The sequence below is a fragment of the Durio zibethinus genome, chromosome 3 (genome assembly GCF_047325235.1).
Source record: "Durio zibethinus cultivar Kanyao isolate XHJ-2024 chromosome 3, ASM4732523v1, whole genome shotgun sequence".
In the NCBI taxonomy this organism is placed as follows: domain Eukaryota; kingdom Viridiplantae; phylum Streptophyta; class Magnoliopsida; order Malvales; family Malvaceae; genus Durio; species Durio zibethinus.
In genome coordinates, this window is record NC_143164.1 from 9,162,575 (window position 1) to 9,181,690 (window position 19,116).

General features: G+C 23.8%; 1 protein-coding gene across 1 annotated transcript; it reads left to right on the top strand.

The window, feature by feature from the left end:
- Positions 1-1,946: 1,946 nt before the first annotated feature.
- Z-ISO (15-cis-zeta-carotene isomerase) lies at positions 1,947-6,009 on the top strand. The gene is made up of 4 exons (XM_022893721.2): positions 1,947-2,507; positions 4,509-4,655; positions 4,803-5,012; positions 5,436-6,009. Exons 1-4 carry the CDS (start codon positions 2,082-2,084, stop codon positions 5,769-5,771), a joined length of 1,119 nt encoding a protein of 372 aa, XP_022749456.2. The 5' UTR covers positions 1,947-2,081; the 3' UTR covers positions 5,772-6,009.
- Positions 6,010-19,116: the final 13,107 nt, after the last annotated feature.

Consider the following 19,116-nt stretch of genomic DNA (forward strand, 5'->3'; position numbering starts at 1 on the left):
GTTAAAGTATATATGTAAAAAAATAAGAACTAATAAAAAGCTAATGGTTATGAGCAAATTAATAATTATGTTTTGTAGTTATATTATTATTATTATTTTTTATTTTTTATTTAGTTTTATAAGATTTAATAATTTAAGAATTTTTTGCTAATATAAATGTCTTTTACAATTTAATCAAATGATATATTTTTTATATATTCATATCAACATATAAACAGTTATTAATCTTGACTATTTTCTTTTTAATAAGCCAAAGTAAAATTTTATTAAAAATCATGAAATAATTATAAATATCCAACCATAATTAACAATGCAATAAAGCACAGAAAGAATACAAACCTTAAAGAAATTATACTAATATCAAGTGAAGAATTCAAAAGCATAGATAACAACATTTCTAACACTAAAAAAAAATATAACCTAATAAAAAAATTCTTGATTATTTAAAATTGAATTTTACTTTTTTGATCGAACAAGAAAAAATGAGTAATAAAATTTTCATTGCTTAGTAAATGAATTGAAAAAATAATTTTTATGAAAAAAAATTTTGATAATTCTTTGAAATTTTACAAAAGCTTTAACTTTGAAAAAGTATTACAATATGTATAAACTTTTATTTAGTTATACCTTAACATTGATGAATGTATGATTATATATAATAAATCAATAAATGTTTACATTTTTTTGTTAAAGTAATATAAAAAATTAAAATTATTAAAAAAAATTTTAATTATTAAAAATAATAAAAAAATTCCGTGCATGGCACGAATTAAAAAACTAGTTACTAGAATAAAGCAGCATGCCATTACTTGTTTAGGCTTTACTTTGATTTACGCATAGACATTAGTACAAAAGGATGTTGTTAAGCTTGATATATATAATTAAAATTATTAAAAATTAAATCCTGATTAGTAAATTAAAAAATTGATACTTTATTACAATATCAGATGATTATTGACAAATCTAGATACTTTTCACCAAAACTAACTGATCCAACTTGTATGTCATGATCTTAACACATATTGTCCCTCACCTATAAAAAAATATTTATCCCCACTAGGGTTAGCTCAGCTGGCCACAACACATTGAGGGAGAGGGACCCACTTTGGCAGTTAGCACTAATTAAGAATATGGTGACGGCTGATTTTTTGTTCGTCCAACCTTAACTCGAATCTTAATAATTTTTTGCCAACATTTTCAAGACTCTGTTTGTGCCTCGAAAAAAAAATATCTTCGCAATAATAGTTTTTTAATTTTGTATAATTTCCATGAAATCATTAGCATTTAATAAAAAGTATTATATCTGCTAATATTAATATTTGCATGATCAATTAATAAAATTTTAAAATTTAAAATTTAAATTTTTTTGAGTAAAATTAAAATTTTAATATTTTTAATCTAAAAAATTATTTTTGTTTTAAAATATTTTTATTACTTAAGTCCTCGATTTAATAACAAAATTATAAGTATTATAAGACTATAAATAAATATCAAAACATAATTTTAATAAAAAATTTTAACTTTTTTCGTTCCAAAATTTAAGATCCAAGTAGAGTTAGGAATTGGAAGGTTTCAGACGGGAATTATTATGCAATTGGATTATCCATAGTTTAGGTAATATCAAAATCAAATTATTTGAGATTAAATTATTTTTTTATTTGTCATTTTAAATTTAAATTATTTAAATTTGATTGTTGAAACAATCTCAAATTAATTACAGTTGGAGTCTTTCAATTAATTCGAGTTTTTGTCGGTATGGGATTAAATTGGTTTCAAATTCATTATGATTTCAAGTTGTTTCATGATTTAAGTTATTTCGAGTTTAGAATATTTTGACTTAAGATTTTTTTTTTTCGATTTATATGTTTTAGGATTCATATTTTTTTTTTCTCTTTTTCAATCAATCCGAATAACTTTACTTTCTTTTCGAGTTCCTATTTTTTCACCACTAATGCAAAGTTACAACCTTACTCTCACATGCTATAATTTTCTGGTAAGTTTGGTTCACCGTTGGAAGCTTAGTCTAGTAACGCCACCAATTCCAAGCTTTTTGTTCTGTCTCTATTTTCCTAGTAGGAAAAATGGCAACTTGTCTCGTTGTAGCAAACTCTTTACTTTCATCTCCTCGTCCACCCCTACCCAGCGCCCAAAAACATCCTCTTCAACCCATCTCATCTCTCTCCCTGCTTCACTTCCCCAAACCCAAAAATTCCACCAATCACACATTCCCTGAAGCCCATGTTCTCCACTCAGATTCTCGTAGAATCCGATTTCTTGCCCGAGCTTCACTTGGGGAGACTGATGCCTCCTCTGACGAGCCTCTGCCTCTGGTGGGTGAGGACTCTGCAGCCTTCGATTTGGGGACCCAAAACATCGTTTCCTGGGTTTATTTTACTGTTATTTTGGGAGTTGCTCTTTATGTTCTTGATGTTGTCTGGATTGATAACTCTACTGGCTTTGGACAAGTTTTTATTGATGCTGTTTCAAGCCTCTCTGACAGCCACGAGGTTAGTTTTTCTTGCCCTAGTTTTGGATACTTGTCCTGGTGAATTGTAGCTTTGGTTTGAATAATTGTTTGACAAATTTATACCCTTGCCTCGTTCCATCAAAATGGATAAATTAAATTACGAAATTGCTTTTTTCAATTACTCAAAAAAAAATTTTATTCCGTATTCCTTATTTATTCATAGATACGTAACAAATATATGAACTTGCTGTGGAGGTTTTAACCTCCAAGTACGGATGATAATCCTATTTCTAATGAAGTGTATGTTCAACAAAGCATTGGTTGGGTTTTTTGCTTTTGGTTCGGAAATTGAAAGTTCTAAAACGATTGATGCTGGTGTTGAGGGTATGCATGTGTGAAGGACTATCAGCCTATCACATATAATTGTTGAAGGCAAGATACAAAAATTAAGATGCATTGGGAGTTTGAAGGAATCGACATGAAATTTTTATCTGCTGAAACACCTTCAGAAGAATGGTTATGTACCAATTCAGACAGTCTCAACTCTCATGCAGTCCACTTGTTGGATAGATTTTCTTAATTAGGTATTTTTGGCTGCTTAATGATATCATTTGTTATTTACAATCTCCAGCTAGGCTGAAGCAAAATATACTTCAAATAGAATTTTATTTATTACTACTTTCTGTTTGGTTGTGGTAGGTGTTGGGATGTTAGACGTCCAAGCGCTTTTGGGTTTCTGTAAAATTGTTGCATATAAGGGCTATAGTGATTCCTTTTTTGGCTTTTTATACTGCCGACCTTAGAGTTATGGGATATAAGGCTTAGTTTGTTGTTTTTGTTGTATAAGGGCTATAGTGATGAATGTACCTGTTTCTAAGATAGATTAGTCAACCCAACACAAGAATCTGTTCTCATTAAATTTCTCTCCAAATTTTATTGTGAACTGTGAATGATTTTTTAAGGACTGGTAAGTTTTTTTTTGTTGGAAGAGGACTGAGGAATTTTAAATGAGATTATTGAAGCAGCAAATGGCCATTGGGCAAAATATATATATATAAGCAGCAAATGGCCCATGACTTAATAAGTGGAATCTATTGAAATTTATATTTTTAACAGATTGGAGCAAAGTGACTTTGGCAGGAAAGAGAAAACAAGAATGCATATTTGTTTCTTTTTCTTTTGAACGCACCTTGGAGGTAAAAAAGATCAACTAATGACAAGAACATGCATTCCTTATGTGACGATGTGGCATTCAGAGATCCATTAGATCTCACCTTCATCTGTGTTAAGTTATTAGAATAGTATGGAATGTTTAATTATTTAAAGTTAGGTCTTATTCCAAAACCAGATTATCTTAGGAATTATAGCTCAACTATGTTAAGTCTGTATTCTTCCATTTCCCTATATACTTTTATGTGGTATAGTTTGTTGTACTAAGATTTGTGTTATTGAGGGCTTATTTGTAGTACTACTGATTGATTAATTGGCCCTTTATCATTCGTGAATTATAATAAAAATCAAAACATTACCCTAATCAATAGAACTTCATTAAGCTATTAGAATAATGGACCTAGTTCATCAACAGTAGACATGGATCTATTTCCTTAGACCAAAGAGTTCTAGTTCTAGAACCTGTAACTTTAACTATTGATTTAAATGATCTTGAGTGCTCTAATCATGCCCCATCATGTATAGGACACGTTCAACAAACTAATTTCTTCTCATGAGTGATCAGCTGAATGTACTTTTGAATTATTGAAGCTCTTTTCCATTACAAAAACAGATGAGTGATACCTTGCTGTCTATTTGGAATTAGCTCTTATCTTCATTTTACTATGTAGAAGAGATTGACTAATTTTCTACTGTGTTTTTTGAATTCAATTTTACCTCACTGTGTATTTGAAATTAGCTCATAAGGAACATACTTGTTATAAGTCATTAGCTATCCACTATTTCTTGCTCTGTTGTAGTCATTCCTGTTGTTTTCTTTAATAGGGCTTTTTAATAATGTGACTTTGGGCCTCAAAACTTTGTTTCGCAGATTGTAATGTTGATCCTCATTCTCATATTTGCCACTGTCCATAGTGGCTTGGCTAGTTTCCGGGACATGGGTGAGAAACTCTTGGGAAATCGTGCATACCGTGTTCTTTTTGCTGGTGTATCTCTTCCATTGGCTGTTAGCACAGTTGTGAGTTCCAAATTTCTTGCCCTGAACGAAAGCACTCTCATCTAAAGTTGATTTTCATTGACTTGCAGCTTTAGTTTGAAACTCTTGGCCTCTCAAAGGCATGGTGGAGTTTATACCAACTGTTGACTTTCTGTGCTTGCATTGCAGGTATACTTCATCAACCACAGGTATGATGGCCTGCAGTTATGGCAGCTTCAAAATGCTCCAGGAGTCCATCAACTTGTATGGCTTTCAAATTTTATTTCCTTCTTTTTCCTGTATCCTTCTACCTTTAATCTACTAGAGGTAGCAGCCGTGGACAAGCCTAAAATGCATCTATGGGAAACTGGCATCATGAGAATCACCCGACATCCACAGGTTCACTGCTATTATTTTGATATTAATGTCCATTTAATATGTTGGCGCTTTGTAGTCATTTGGTTTAGTGAATATTAGGCTGGCCTTCTTGGTTATTTGATGTATCCTGTAATATGTAACCACAGAGGCCACCCACTGTAGTCAAATATGCTCTTGAAAAGGAATGTATATTTATACACTGCTAGTTATAGGGAATAAGCTTTTGAGCCGTTGAAATGGTATTCTCCATCAGCTAAGTCAATTCCCCCCCCCCCCCCCCCCCCCGCCGCCCCCAACCAAAAAAAAAAAGAAAAAGCATGTGATTGTCTATACGGAATTGGATTATTTTGTTTGTTTACTTCTACGCATCTACTTGTGGATCACTTTCTGTTGCTTCTTCTATGTTTCATATTATCAACTTCGTAATTTTCTCTATCTTTTCAGATGGTAGGGCAGGTGATCTGGTGCTTGGCCCACACAATTTGGATTGGAAACTCTGTAGCCATTTCAGCTTCTGTTGGTTTGATTGGACATCATCTATTTGGTGTTTGGAATGGTGACAGGAGACTAGCTATGCAACACGGGGAGGCTTTTGAAGCTGTAAAGAAGCGAACAAGCATCATTCCATTTGCAGCTATCCTTGATGGCCGTCAAAAATTGCCCAAAGATTACTACAAGGAATTTATTCGATTGCCCTATTTGACCATCACTGCGTTGACACTAGCTGCATATTTTCTGCATCCAGTAATGCAGGCAGCTAGTTTCCGGCTCCATTGGTAGTGTCACCGGGTTTATTATATTCTGAAAATTGTATATAAAAATCCACGAAGGGACACCTATTGGGATTGAGATGGTTACACGTTTATAAAGACTTGTTCACAAATTAAGAGTCTTGCTCATGTACCTGAATCTTGAATCTCTCTAATTTTGATTAGGATTTGGTCAGGGCAAGTGAAACATCTATATCGAAATTTAAATGGTATGAGCCATGAATTTGGCTACTTACTTTTTCTTCTCATCAAGCTGTCACAATAAAAGGGCAGAAGGTCTTCATACAATGCACGTACATTTTTTCTATTAAAATTAAAATTTTAATTATTAAAATTCAAAGTTCAACATATTATTAATTAAATATCATATCAAATAAAACGTCATCACAATTTTTGTCTTTTTTTTTATTGACAATAAACATCTATCCTAACTTCAAAATTTTAAAATGGAAGTCAACAACACGATTTGCCCTACACCTTTGACATTTCTCCTTTTAACTGCTTCTGCCAAGTCGTGTGGGGTTGCTTTTCTTTCAAGTCATGATCTGGTTCTGGTCTTGGTCTGCCATTGAGAGTTACAGACTCCTTGAACTTTTCTTCCTCATCCAAACTATCAATTTGCAAAGTATTTTATTTTATTTTTTTATTTTATTTTATCTTGAATTAATCGCAACAAGGACTTTGACAATTTTTTTTTTTTTTGGTTTTGAGCTTTTTTTTGTTCTGTTACATGATTTTAATTGGTGGGTTGACTTTTTCATCGATATATATATTTTGGAATATCATTTCCTCAATATATGCGAATCTCAATTTAGACAATTTTAATCATATTAAATTTAATTTTTTATTTGAATAAAGACATATATGAATATCAAATTTTGAGTACAAAAATAAAACTAAATATGATTTTGAAATACTCAATACAAGCTTTGAAACAAATAATACTTGTTTTTATATCCATACTTTATATATTTTTATATAAATTTAATTAGGGATGTGCGTTGTCGGTTTGGTTAAAACCTTAACTCAAAAATCATTAATTGAATACATTGAATTATATTTTTTATGAGTTTATATTTGATACATTATCAGTGTATAAATTTTATACATTATCAGTAAATTAGATTATGACAATTCATTAATTAATAAATATCAGCTCTTAAAATAAATATACATAAAATAAAATTTTTTAAAGAACTTATTCATTAATAAAATGTTATCATCTGATTTATTTTATTAATGAATTATCAATATCTAATTCATTAACAGTGTATAAAAGTTATATATTAATAATATATCAAATATAAACTCATTTCTTATACATATTTAATCTCTAAACTTTAAAATTTTTGTCACATTGGTACCTGAAAAAATTTTCTATCACATTTGTATCTGAACTTTCAAAATTATATATCTCGAACTAATGTTGTCATTTAATTTCATTGATATAGTATGAACAATCAATAAGATACTGACATGTGTTAAAAAATCCAATCAACATCACATCATTATTGTCATGTCAACATAAAAAAGAAAAACAAGAAAAAATTCAAAAAAATTTTAAAATTATAAAAAATTCAAAAAAATTTAAAAAGTTCAAAGAAAAACTAAAAAATTCTAAGAAAATTCTAAAAATTTTAAAAATTCAAACAAAAATCTAAAAAAATCTAAAATTTTTCTAAAATTTTAAAAAAAATTTTAAATTTTGTTAAAAATTCTAACAATTTTTCAAAATTCTAAATTTCTAAAATATTTTGAAAAATATTTTAGAAAATTCAAAAAAAAAATCTTAAAATTTTATTTAAAAATTTAAAAAAATTCTAAAAAACTTTCAACCTTTAAAAAAATGTAAAATTTAAATTTTAAAAATTTTAAAATTAGAAAAAAATTTCAAAATTTCAAAAAATTTTAAAATATTAAAAAAATTTATAAAAATTCTAGAAAATTCTAGAAAATTTTAAAAATTTTGAAACTAATTAAGGGAATTTAAAAATTTTTTAATTTTTTTATAAATTTATAGAATTTTATTTTTATAAAATTTAATTTTTATGATTTTACTTCTTTTCAATTTTTAATTTTTAAAAAATTTTCAGAATTTAAAAAAACTTAAATTTTGATAATTTTCTAGTTTATAAAAATATTCCATATTTTTAAGTTTTATAAATTTCAAAAGTTTTTGAAAATTAAAAAAAAAAATTTAAACATTTAACCATTATTTTAAAAAATTCAGAAATTTTTAAAACTATTTTTAGTATTTTTAACAATTTTTTGAAATTAAAAATTTTTTATAAATTTTTAATTATTTTCTAATATTTTTACTTTTTTCAAAATTTTTAAAATTTTTTCTATAATTCTTTTGAATTTTTTAATATTTTGTGAGAATTTTTTTCAAAATTTTTATTTTTTTTGAAAATTTTTAGAATTGTTTAGAATTTTTTAAGTTTTCAAATTTTTATAGTATTAAAATTGAAACTAATTTTTATAATTTTTGGTAAATTTAAAAAAAATGTTTTAGAATTTTTTATAAAAAATTTTAATATTTTTTGAGAATTTTTTTTAATGTTTTTATAATTTTATAAAGTTTTTAGAATTTTTTATAATTAAAATATTTTTAATACAATGTAAAAAATTTTTAAATATTTTAGAATTTTTTCAGAATTTTTTAGAAATTTTTAAAATTTTTAAAGTTTTTTAAAATTTTTTTTGAAGTTTTGCAATTTTTACAAATTTTTAAAATTGTAAAAAAAAAATTGGAATTGAAAAAATTTTTAATATTTTAAGATTTTTTTTAATTTCTTAATTTTTAAAGAATTTTTTAAAATTTATCTTCTTTATATTAATGTGATAATGATGATGTGATATTGATTGAATTTTTAACATGTATTAACATCTTATTAGATATTGATACTACATAAGCAAATTTGACTAATGGCATTAGTCAAAAATACCAAGATGATAATGATTTGAAAATTTAGGTATCAAAATGGCAAAACAAATTTTTTAGTACTAAAATAATAAAAATTTTAAAATTTAGAAACCAAATATGTATTTAATTTTTTTATTAAGTTAATTGAACTAAATTGCCAAAAAATTAAGTTTTAAAAACATTTTAGTTAATTCTATCAGTTTTAACTTTAACTGAATTTCAATTATTATAACATTAACAACGGAAATTTACATCAACCACTAAATTTTAATATTAAAATACCAAAATGAATTGAAAAGCGAAGGAGAAATGAAGGATGCAGGGAAAACTCAGAAGAAATGCAAAAAGTAAGTAGGGGGATTCTAGAATACTGAGAGTGAGAGATGACGTACGCTAATTTTCCAATTTTTGATTTTCGGTTAAAAGTTAGTTACAGAAGGGTGCAAGTTTCGAAGGCAAGATGCAGAGGCGGATGCTGAGCTAGGAAGTTAGTTGCTGAATCAAGTGAAGCATGAGTAGATGCTGGCGTGGAAGCTGGGCGCTGAGGTGGAGGGAGAGGGCATTTCTGTCAAATCATATTAATCAATGCCTAAAAAACTCTTAAATTTTATATTGATAACTTATTGAAATTATTTCAATAACGGATCAATTAATCAAAATAATTTGATTCTAAGCAATTAATTCAGTTAAATTTAATAATTAGAGTAGATAATTCATCGTTTTACTACTCTTTAAAAAGTATAATCATTTTGTTAAAATAATATTATTTTATATTTAATAAATATTTAATTTTTTATAATTTTATATTTAAATTAAACTATTTTATTAAATTTCAATTAATTTAAAATTTGATGCTTTTAAATTTATAACGTGATAGACTTCTTATCATTCTTCTTTGAAAACTTGACTGATTCAGATTATCAAAGTACTCCAGCCTATCAAAACCAAACTAAAAGAGAACAAAATGGAATTGGTCAAGTGTTTCAAGTGCTTTAATTATTATCCAAATTAAATTGCTTTTATGTTTATGATATCTTGAATTCAATCTTTATATAATTTAACTCATAGCTTTTTATTATTTTTAGTTTTAATTTAAGAGAAAATCAATTTATATTAATGTAAAATTAAAAAATTTGACAAATTTTTTAATAATTGATTTCAATAAATTTAAAAAATAAAAAAATCAAATAAAAAATAAATTAATTTCATCTCTTAAATTTATTAAAATTAATAATAAAAAAATATATAATTTTTTTTATATAAGTTGATCCCCCTCTTTAATTTATATAATTTATTAGGAAGAATTTCTATTACTCATGGACAAAAGGAGTAAAGCTAATTTTGAAGCCATATTTCAGCTCAATAATCTTTACCTCAATCCTCACTTTATTAGGAAGACCAATACAAAAATTGGAATGAAAGGAGCCCAACTAGACAAGAACGTGATCAGAACGGAACATTCTTTGACAAAACAAACTAGACGTATAACAAAAGGAAATTAAGGATCAGATTAATTAATTAATTAAAGATTGCTTTGCTCATTAATTTTGTTGTGCTTATTATTATCTTACCCTCCTTAGCACGGAAAGTAACAGTCACATGTTAATAAAGACCCCGTCATGTAAAACTATAGTCCTATTTTATACAATAATTAACTTGTGATTCGTGCGATACATGAATTAATTTTATTTATTTAAATATTTATATATAAATTAATATTATTTAATTTATATTTTTAAAGTATATATAAAATATGTCTATAAGTTAAATTACAATATAATTATCATTTTGATTTATAGAAATGGAATTATTACCAATTTTGAATTAAAAAATTAAAAGAATTTAATAATAATAATAATAATAATTACTATATTCTTTTTTTATATTTTTATTGGTTAATTTTTATTTAATATAAAAATAACATAAAGATGTTAAATAAAAATTAAAAAAAATTTCATTTGTCTAAAAAGAATAAAAAATAGTATGATTCTTGACTTATTAATTTAATAGCACTTTAATAGGAATATCCACAAGTGCCTACTTCTCTCACAAGCCTTAGTATCACACCAAAAGTATTTATTAGCATACCTTATGCATTGGTTCAATTAAACCTCAAACAACTTCAATTAATTCCAGTTGCATTAACAACTTTTTCCTCCAGAAATTTACAGTGAAATTTTTTGCAAGAACCCAAATCGGACACTGACATAATACCGAGAAAGAGCCCTAGTTGACACCTAAATAATCATCTCGTCAGTAAGTTCAACCACCCAATCCTTCCATCCAATACTTCAGCTACCAACTTTCTTAATTTTCCAATCTCAAAGAATTGCAAAAAAGTAATGTTGAATTAAGTATGTTAAGTGTAGAATCTTGGGAACAAACACTCAAGCCAGAATCTTGGCTATAGCAGCACTAAAGCTATCAACTTTGATCTAGGCTCTATCCAAGATCAACCAACCTGATTTAACTTAAACCTAATCCAAGTTTCAATCATATTGACATTAAAAAAAGAACATCTTTTGATAAAAAAGAATCCCTTCAACAAAACTATTTATTCAATTCATCAACATGTACAAATATGGTACAACTGCAAACTGTTAGAAGATTAAGTGCTAAACTGAAAAGAATCACCTGATTCAAGACTTCAAATCACATAAAAACCAAACTTAAAACAATCAACAAATTAGATGAAAAAAAAAAACCAATTTTACCTAGGACAGAGGACCTTTAGAAACAAAACAATGAAGGGAAGACAAGATAGCTTTGGAGGCTCTAGAAAGTGCAATAGGTTCAGTATCAAGGAGCCAAACATTAAGACCATGCATGGCACCAAGCTGAGCTATGCCAGAACCCATTTGCCTATTGCCCACCACCATTAAACTCTTTGTCTCAGCCATTTTCTCTTCCCTGCAAAAAAACCCTAGAATGTCACTTCCAAGACTAAAAAAAAAGTAGATGGTAGTGTACTTCAAGTGCTTCTAAGCCGTGTGAGAGAAGTAGGCAATTGTGGGAGACAAATTAAAAATAGGAGAATTTAGCTTGAGAAATTGAAACATCTTAAAATTACTCGGGAGCATGACAAAAAATGGAAGATTATTTAAAATGAAAAATTTTATTTTTAAATGAAATGTCCATCTGATTGGTTTGTTGAATGTGATGAGGGATGAGGTGATACATGAGATAAGAGAATTTTATTTGAATTTAAATTTTAAAATTTTAAAATAATTTAAAATTAGTAAATATTTTATGTGTCATTAAAAAGAAAATTTTAAGAGATTTTCTTATGTGTAGAAAAAAGGTAATGCCCACACAAGCGTCCATGTCAGCAAATTTATCTGGTAACTATGTATGTTATAATATAATACATATATATGATTTGTGTATTCATATTATGTAAAATATTAATAATTTATATATTATATTTTATTTTATATAAAAATTACGTGTCATAATTTATGTCAATATAAAAAGTATGAAATATATATATTTTTTGTTTTCTTAAACTCATAAAAGATTTTTATTAAAATATTAAACTGTGTCATCTTCATGTCTTTTTTATTTTGTTTTCGTATTGTATCATTGCGTCGTATTTTAAATTATTAAATCATATCAATAGTTTTTTTTTTATGGTAAAGTAGTAAGGATTAGAGTTCTAGAGTTTAATTATACTATAATTGATTAATTATAATTTAGTACTTAACTAGATTAGTTTATACAACTATTCTTAAAAGATAACATCTAAAAAGTTTAAAATTCAAAATTTAACACTTATAATCTTTTTTTTTAATTTTATTTTCAGACTATAATCTCTTTTATACAAAAAATTAATAAGGATTATGCTAATAGTCATATAATCTATTAACAATCATAATTCATAAAATATTAGATTCTTAATTTTGATAATCATAAATTCAATTTCTTTATATTTGAAATATAAATTAAACTAGGTTTTTTACATCTGTGCTTTGCATGGTTAATTTTATAATTATGTAGTATTAGAATTTATAAAATTTTGATAATTATATAATTTTATATTGTATCATCAATATCGTATTTATTTCTCTTTTTCAATATTATACCTAAATTTTAAATATAATATGAGAATCCCAATAGTAAAGATGGATTAAATTGTTCTCTTTGCCCTAACAATTTGAACATAAATGTTAGTTTTATTTTTTTTAGTTATTTGATGAAGAAAAAACATAATGTTTGTATCACGAATTTATTCTATTTAAAATTTACTTTTCAATAAACAATGTATTTTATTTATCTAAAAGAGGAGAATATCTTGTTACTATTACAAATTATACAAATTACATATTGATAAATACAAACGCAAAATTAAGTGTAGAAAATAATAGTGAAAATCTCATGTACTCACATGCTATACTGTTAATTTGAGTAATAAAATGCATTATAAATTTTTACCATTTTTTATTGTACTAAAATCTATATTTCTAAAGAGACTTATTTTTTAAGAGTTGAATCCAAGAAAATTCACCTTTACCAATCATTTGAATTCATTTGTGAAAATATTGTTAGAACCAAAATTCTTTCAAATTGGTTTATATTAATTATATTTAAGTGGTTTTGCTCTATTAAGATTTAATCTAAATATTATTTGTGAAACTTTTAATCAAATCACGTCTTATACATAAAAACAAAAATACACATATAAAATGAATAACATGTTTTTAAGTTTTAATATAATTGCATCTTAAAATTTATTAAAAGAAATTCACTACCCCTTGCATAAAAATTGATCTTGTGAATCACATTAATGAATTTGTAATTCTAATGCTAAAAAAAGGTGTGTTACTAAATAATTAGTTAAAAAAATTAGATAAAATATTTTTATTTTTAATTAAAAAAGTATGAGACTTAAATTTATTAAATCCAATAAAAAGTTTAAAGTGAACAAATAAATAGTACAAAGAGCATTTATCATTATTTGTAGATAAAAGAATCAAATAAAAATTATTGAATTTGATTATCCAATTAAAAAAATAAAAATAAATGTAACACAATATAATTCTTCTTATAATTTTATAAATTATTAGATGATAAAATTAGAACATATAAAAATTTTAATTAAAACTTTGTTACCACACATTAGAACTTTTTTAATATTTTAACTTTGTATAAAAATTCAAGTGAACTTGTTAAAAATCTTAAGAGACAAACAAATTATTTATATTTTTTAAAATAATACTTTTTAATTAATGAATTTGTCAACAAATATATTTGTTAATAATCATAAAATTAATTATATAGTATATATAATAAAATTTAATAATTATTTATGATAATTGATTTTTTGGCTTTCTTTACCTTTTTGTTTTCTTCAATTTAAAAGCAATATTTATCTATTAATTGTGTTTTCTTGGTTTTCTGTACCTTTTCTTTTTTTTTTTTTTTTAAAAATAATATTTATTAATGAATTGTGTATCTTTGGCTTTTTTTACCTTTTCATTTTCTTCGATTTTAAAATTCATATTTATTAATTAATCATGTATCTTTGGCTTTCTTTATCTTTTCGATTTCTTCAGTTTTTAAAATAATATTTATCTATTAATTATGATCATTGGTAGTGTCTTTTGGGTTTCTTATCTTTTGATTTTTTATGATAGTGAAGATATATAATCACTTATTTAAAATTAGATTAATTGTAATCATTGATCATGTTTTTTGGGTTTTATTTATTTTTTGATTTTTGATTTTAATAAAAATAATATATATTTATTAATTGTGATAATTAATTGTATTTTTTTATCTTTTGATTTTCACAATCTTAAAAAGATATATTAAGTTTATTATGTATTACTTTGTTTGCCATTTGGTTTTACCTTTGCATTTTTTTCAATAATATTTGTTTATTATCGCGGTAATATATTGTTTATTTATTGTTTTTTATCTTTTATTTTTCTTCAACTTTAAAAATTATATTTATTTATTAATTGTAATAATTGATTGTGTCTTTTAGGCTTTTTTGTCTTTTACTTTTTTAAAATTTTAAATATAGTATTCACTTATTTAAAATTGGATTAATTGTGATCACTGAATGTGTTTTTTTAACTTTATTTACCTTTTGATTTTTTTCAATTTCAATAAAAATAATGTCTATTTATTAATTGTGATAATTTAATATATTTTTTGTTTTTCTTACCTTCTGATTTTTTATCATTTTAAAGAGATGCATATTATATTAATTGTATATATATATATATTGCCTTTTGGCTTTCAACATGGTTAAAAATATATAGTCATGTATTTATATACATATATATATATATAAGCTCTTAATTTATTTAATGAGATTTTCAAATAATTTGCTTTAATATGTATTTAATAAATTTAATAACAAGAACAAAAAAAAAAAGATAAACTTACTAACGAGTAGAGATAAATATTTACAATAGTAGTCTTATAAATATAAATTGTATTATAATAATTTATTTAATATATGATATTTAAAATTTTGTAGAGGTATATTTAATTTTTAATTTTAAATAAGATATTAAAAAATGATCTTGTTTCATATAGACTAAAATAGCCTATTTGAGTAATGAAAAACATTTACAATGTTAGACTATTATTAAAAGTATTCTTCCAAATGGTATATATTTTTGTTTGCTGTAAACCAAATTTTATTCATAAAATTTTAGTGGATGTTGAAAATTGTCAATATTGCAATTTAAATTGATTAATTTCTATAAAAATGAGGTACAAGTAAATTTAAAAGAAAAATATAAGAGATTTTAATAAATTAACAATACTTAAATAATGTGAAAAGGTAAGAAATTCATTATTCAATATTAATTATTAAATTTATTTATCTTTCGAAAGAAGAAACAATCCTTTTAATGAATATATCAATCTCTTGAGAAAAAAGACGTCGGCCCCAAGAGGTAAAAAGGTCACTTAGTAGTCAATGTTTTATTTCACTCTAAATAAAATTATCATATTTAAATGATGAAATTTGTGAATTTGGCATTAAATCTTCAGTGTTCATTTGACCTCAAATTTATTTAAAAGGAAAATTTTCAACTTTTCTTTTTAGTTATACTTGTGCTTTTTTATAAATGAAAATTTATATAAAAATTTGTAATTCAAACCTTAGTTTTAAGAAATGGATGTGGAGGAAAAATGTAAAAAAAAATATATAGTTATTTTTTTGTTAATTAATAAAAACATAAATTACCTAGGAATGAAGATTTTGGACTTGATCTTAGAGCTATTAATCAATGTCGTGATTAAAATGAATTATCATCATTGACAAATTCTAGACATTCTTTTGATAAAAAATAAATTGAGAAAAAAAATAAATTAATAAATTTAGTTTTGATTTCAATTGTGGGTTTTATGAGTTAGCATTAAATCCAAAAAATTTATCCAAATTCACATATATTTATAATATCAATATTTTTATATGTTTGTTCTTTATATTGTTAAAGTAAGAATTCTAATGAAAGTTCTATCATTATAAATTATGGCTTTGATTCATGTTTTCAATTATGAGTGCGAATGAAAAATAACAAACGTATTTAAAATGTTGTTTTGAAAAAAAATTGATTTACAAATAAAATATGAAAATAAATAAATAAATTTAATTAACCATGAGATTTTTGAAATTGAAATTAAACCCTTAAAATCCAATCGAGTTTTATATATATATATATATATATATAATATAATATAATATAATATAATATAATATAAATACTATCCACCTTTTGTTTTACTATAAAAGTTTTTATTATATAAATCATCACTTTAATTAGTATTTTAATTAAACAATAGCTGAATAAGAAGAGAAATAAAAATTTTTATTAGCCAAGTTAAAATGTTGTTTTATGAGTAGTAAATTGCAAAGAATATGTAAAAAATAAATAAATTTATTATGGTTTTTATAATATTATCAATATTATATTAAACTCCTAGCTTTCATTCAAATTCATGCAACATTTTTTCAAATAATTTTTATATGTATTTTTATCTTTTTAGAAGAAAAAACTATAAAAAATTTTCTATTATTAAATCTTCCATTGAAGCCCATATTTTAAGTAATTATTGTACAAGAAAACAAATATATCCATTTTTATTAATCAAGTTATTATTTTAATAAAAAATATCAAATTTAAAAATAGTAAAGTAAATAAATTTAAATCTAATATTGATGGTAAAAAAATTTTAACTTTTTTATTAATAATAATCTAATGTAAAAAATCTCAAAAAATAGATAAAAAATTTAAAAGTAACATAAAATTTTTAACATTCATAGTCTCAAATTATAAAGAATGCTAACTTTTTTAGATCTTATAGCACGATAAATAATCAAATAAGTACAAAAGGATTTTATTTACTCACCACAAATAAAATAAATTAAATCTTTTAAATCTTTTTCACCATTTCATTCATAAAAATGATTGACTGTTAGTAAAGATTTTTGGATGACAAAAAAAGATCAATAAAATAGAAATTATAACTTTAAATTTAAGATTAAAGAGTTAAAATGTTAAATATATTGAAAATAATTATCCATAACTACATAAATTTATATCATGAATGTAATTGCAAGTGTAACATTTCATTTTTAAATACTAAAAGCTTAAAGAAAAATGTCTTCATTTTAAAAATGCATTTATTTCACAAAATTTATCAATTTTATAAGAATACTGTACATGATATAATATAAAATTATAAGAATTATATGATTATTTTAGTCATATTATAATTAGTTTAATTAGTTTTCTCCTTATAAACCTTTATATTTATCATTTTAATTAATTTAAGAAGTTTAAAAATAAAGGAGAAAATGACTTATCTGAAAGATGAATAATATTTTTTTTTTATTAAAAAAATCTATGCTACTACCTTAACATAAAAAAATCAAACACAATCATATAACCATTAAAAATTTTAAAAAAAAAATCTTCTAAAGAAAATATAAATTTGTTAACAATATAAATGACTATAACAACATAAAATATCTATATTTTATAGTTTAATTATCACAAGAAAATTATGAAACAAAAAGAAGTGAAGAAAAAAAATCAATAAATAGATTAAAAGGACAAAAAAAAGAGAAAAAATGGGATAACAAAAGAAATCAAAATCTTGCCAAAACATTAAAACTTGAGTATCACCTTTCATTGTTAATTAACTCGTACATTACCAAAAACTTAAAATCATTGTAAAAAAAATCAAATACATTGAAAAAAAATAGAAAAAGAAGCAAATTTTATGTTAACTTGATTCACTACAAATAAAATATCAATTTGTACTTTAAAAATAACATAAATTATGATATAGTTGATAAATCAAACATTTCAATCCTCATTGCAACAACTTATTTATCGCTTAAAAAAATTTAAAAGCCATAAGCAAAAATAGGTTCTTAATACGTCTCAAATGCCAAACATATATATTTAAATAACAAAAACATTGATCATGGATCATATAAAAAATAAAAAATTATAAAAATGCAAACATAAAGACAATGTTTACAAATTTCATGATTAGTAACAACGCTAAACACAAAAAATTTAAAAAATAAAATATATAAAAATTTGAAAGAATTTATGTAATCCAAAAAAAAAATCAAAAGTCATAAATAAATAATATAAAAAAAATATTCATGCCAATGGTTAACTACAAAATAATAAAATAAATTAAAAATAAGAAAATAACATAAGAAAAACATAGAAAAAAACATATGTACCTTTTCATCAATCAACATCATTTTTATACTAATATGTTGTTTAGTCTTAAAATAATAAATATCTCACAATCAACAAATACAAAATTTGATCATCTAATCATCTTTTTAAGAGATAATCATCAATCATGGTATATTCTAATTTGTTAATAGCTAAGTTTAAATTGTAAGAAAGAAAAAGAAACACAATAAAAAAAAGAAAATTAAAAAAACATAAGAAATTATTATAATAAAAGATAAAGATACAGCAAATGAAATATGAGATAAAATACCTATTAAAACTTGAGATTCTTTAATTTGAAATTGAAAAATAGTAGGTGATCTATACATAATATAAAAGTGATCCCTCAATTCAAATAGTAAAAGTATGTTCAATTAATGCTTCTATTAAGTGAGGTATGTCACTTAACAATTGATTCCCCCGATTAATCTATAATATGTGTAATGGAAATTTTAGAAATTGAGTCTTTAATGATTTAATGAGGAGACTTTGGAGAATTGCAATATATATAAATATATATATATTTGTTTTGGTTGGATAAAAGTGGTGTATTTTAAATTTTTAAATAATCTTAACATATAATTATTTTTATTTTTATTTTTATTCAATCAATTAAATGAAATGAGGTTGCCGAATTTGAGATTTTTGGGACTTCTAATCTTGACAGTAGTCCTTTCTTTTTTGTTGGGTGAGCTTAGGGTGTGAGA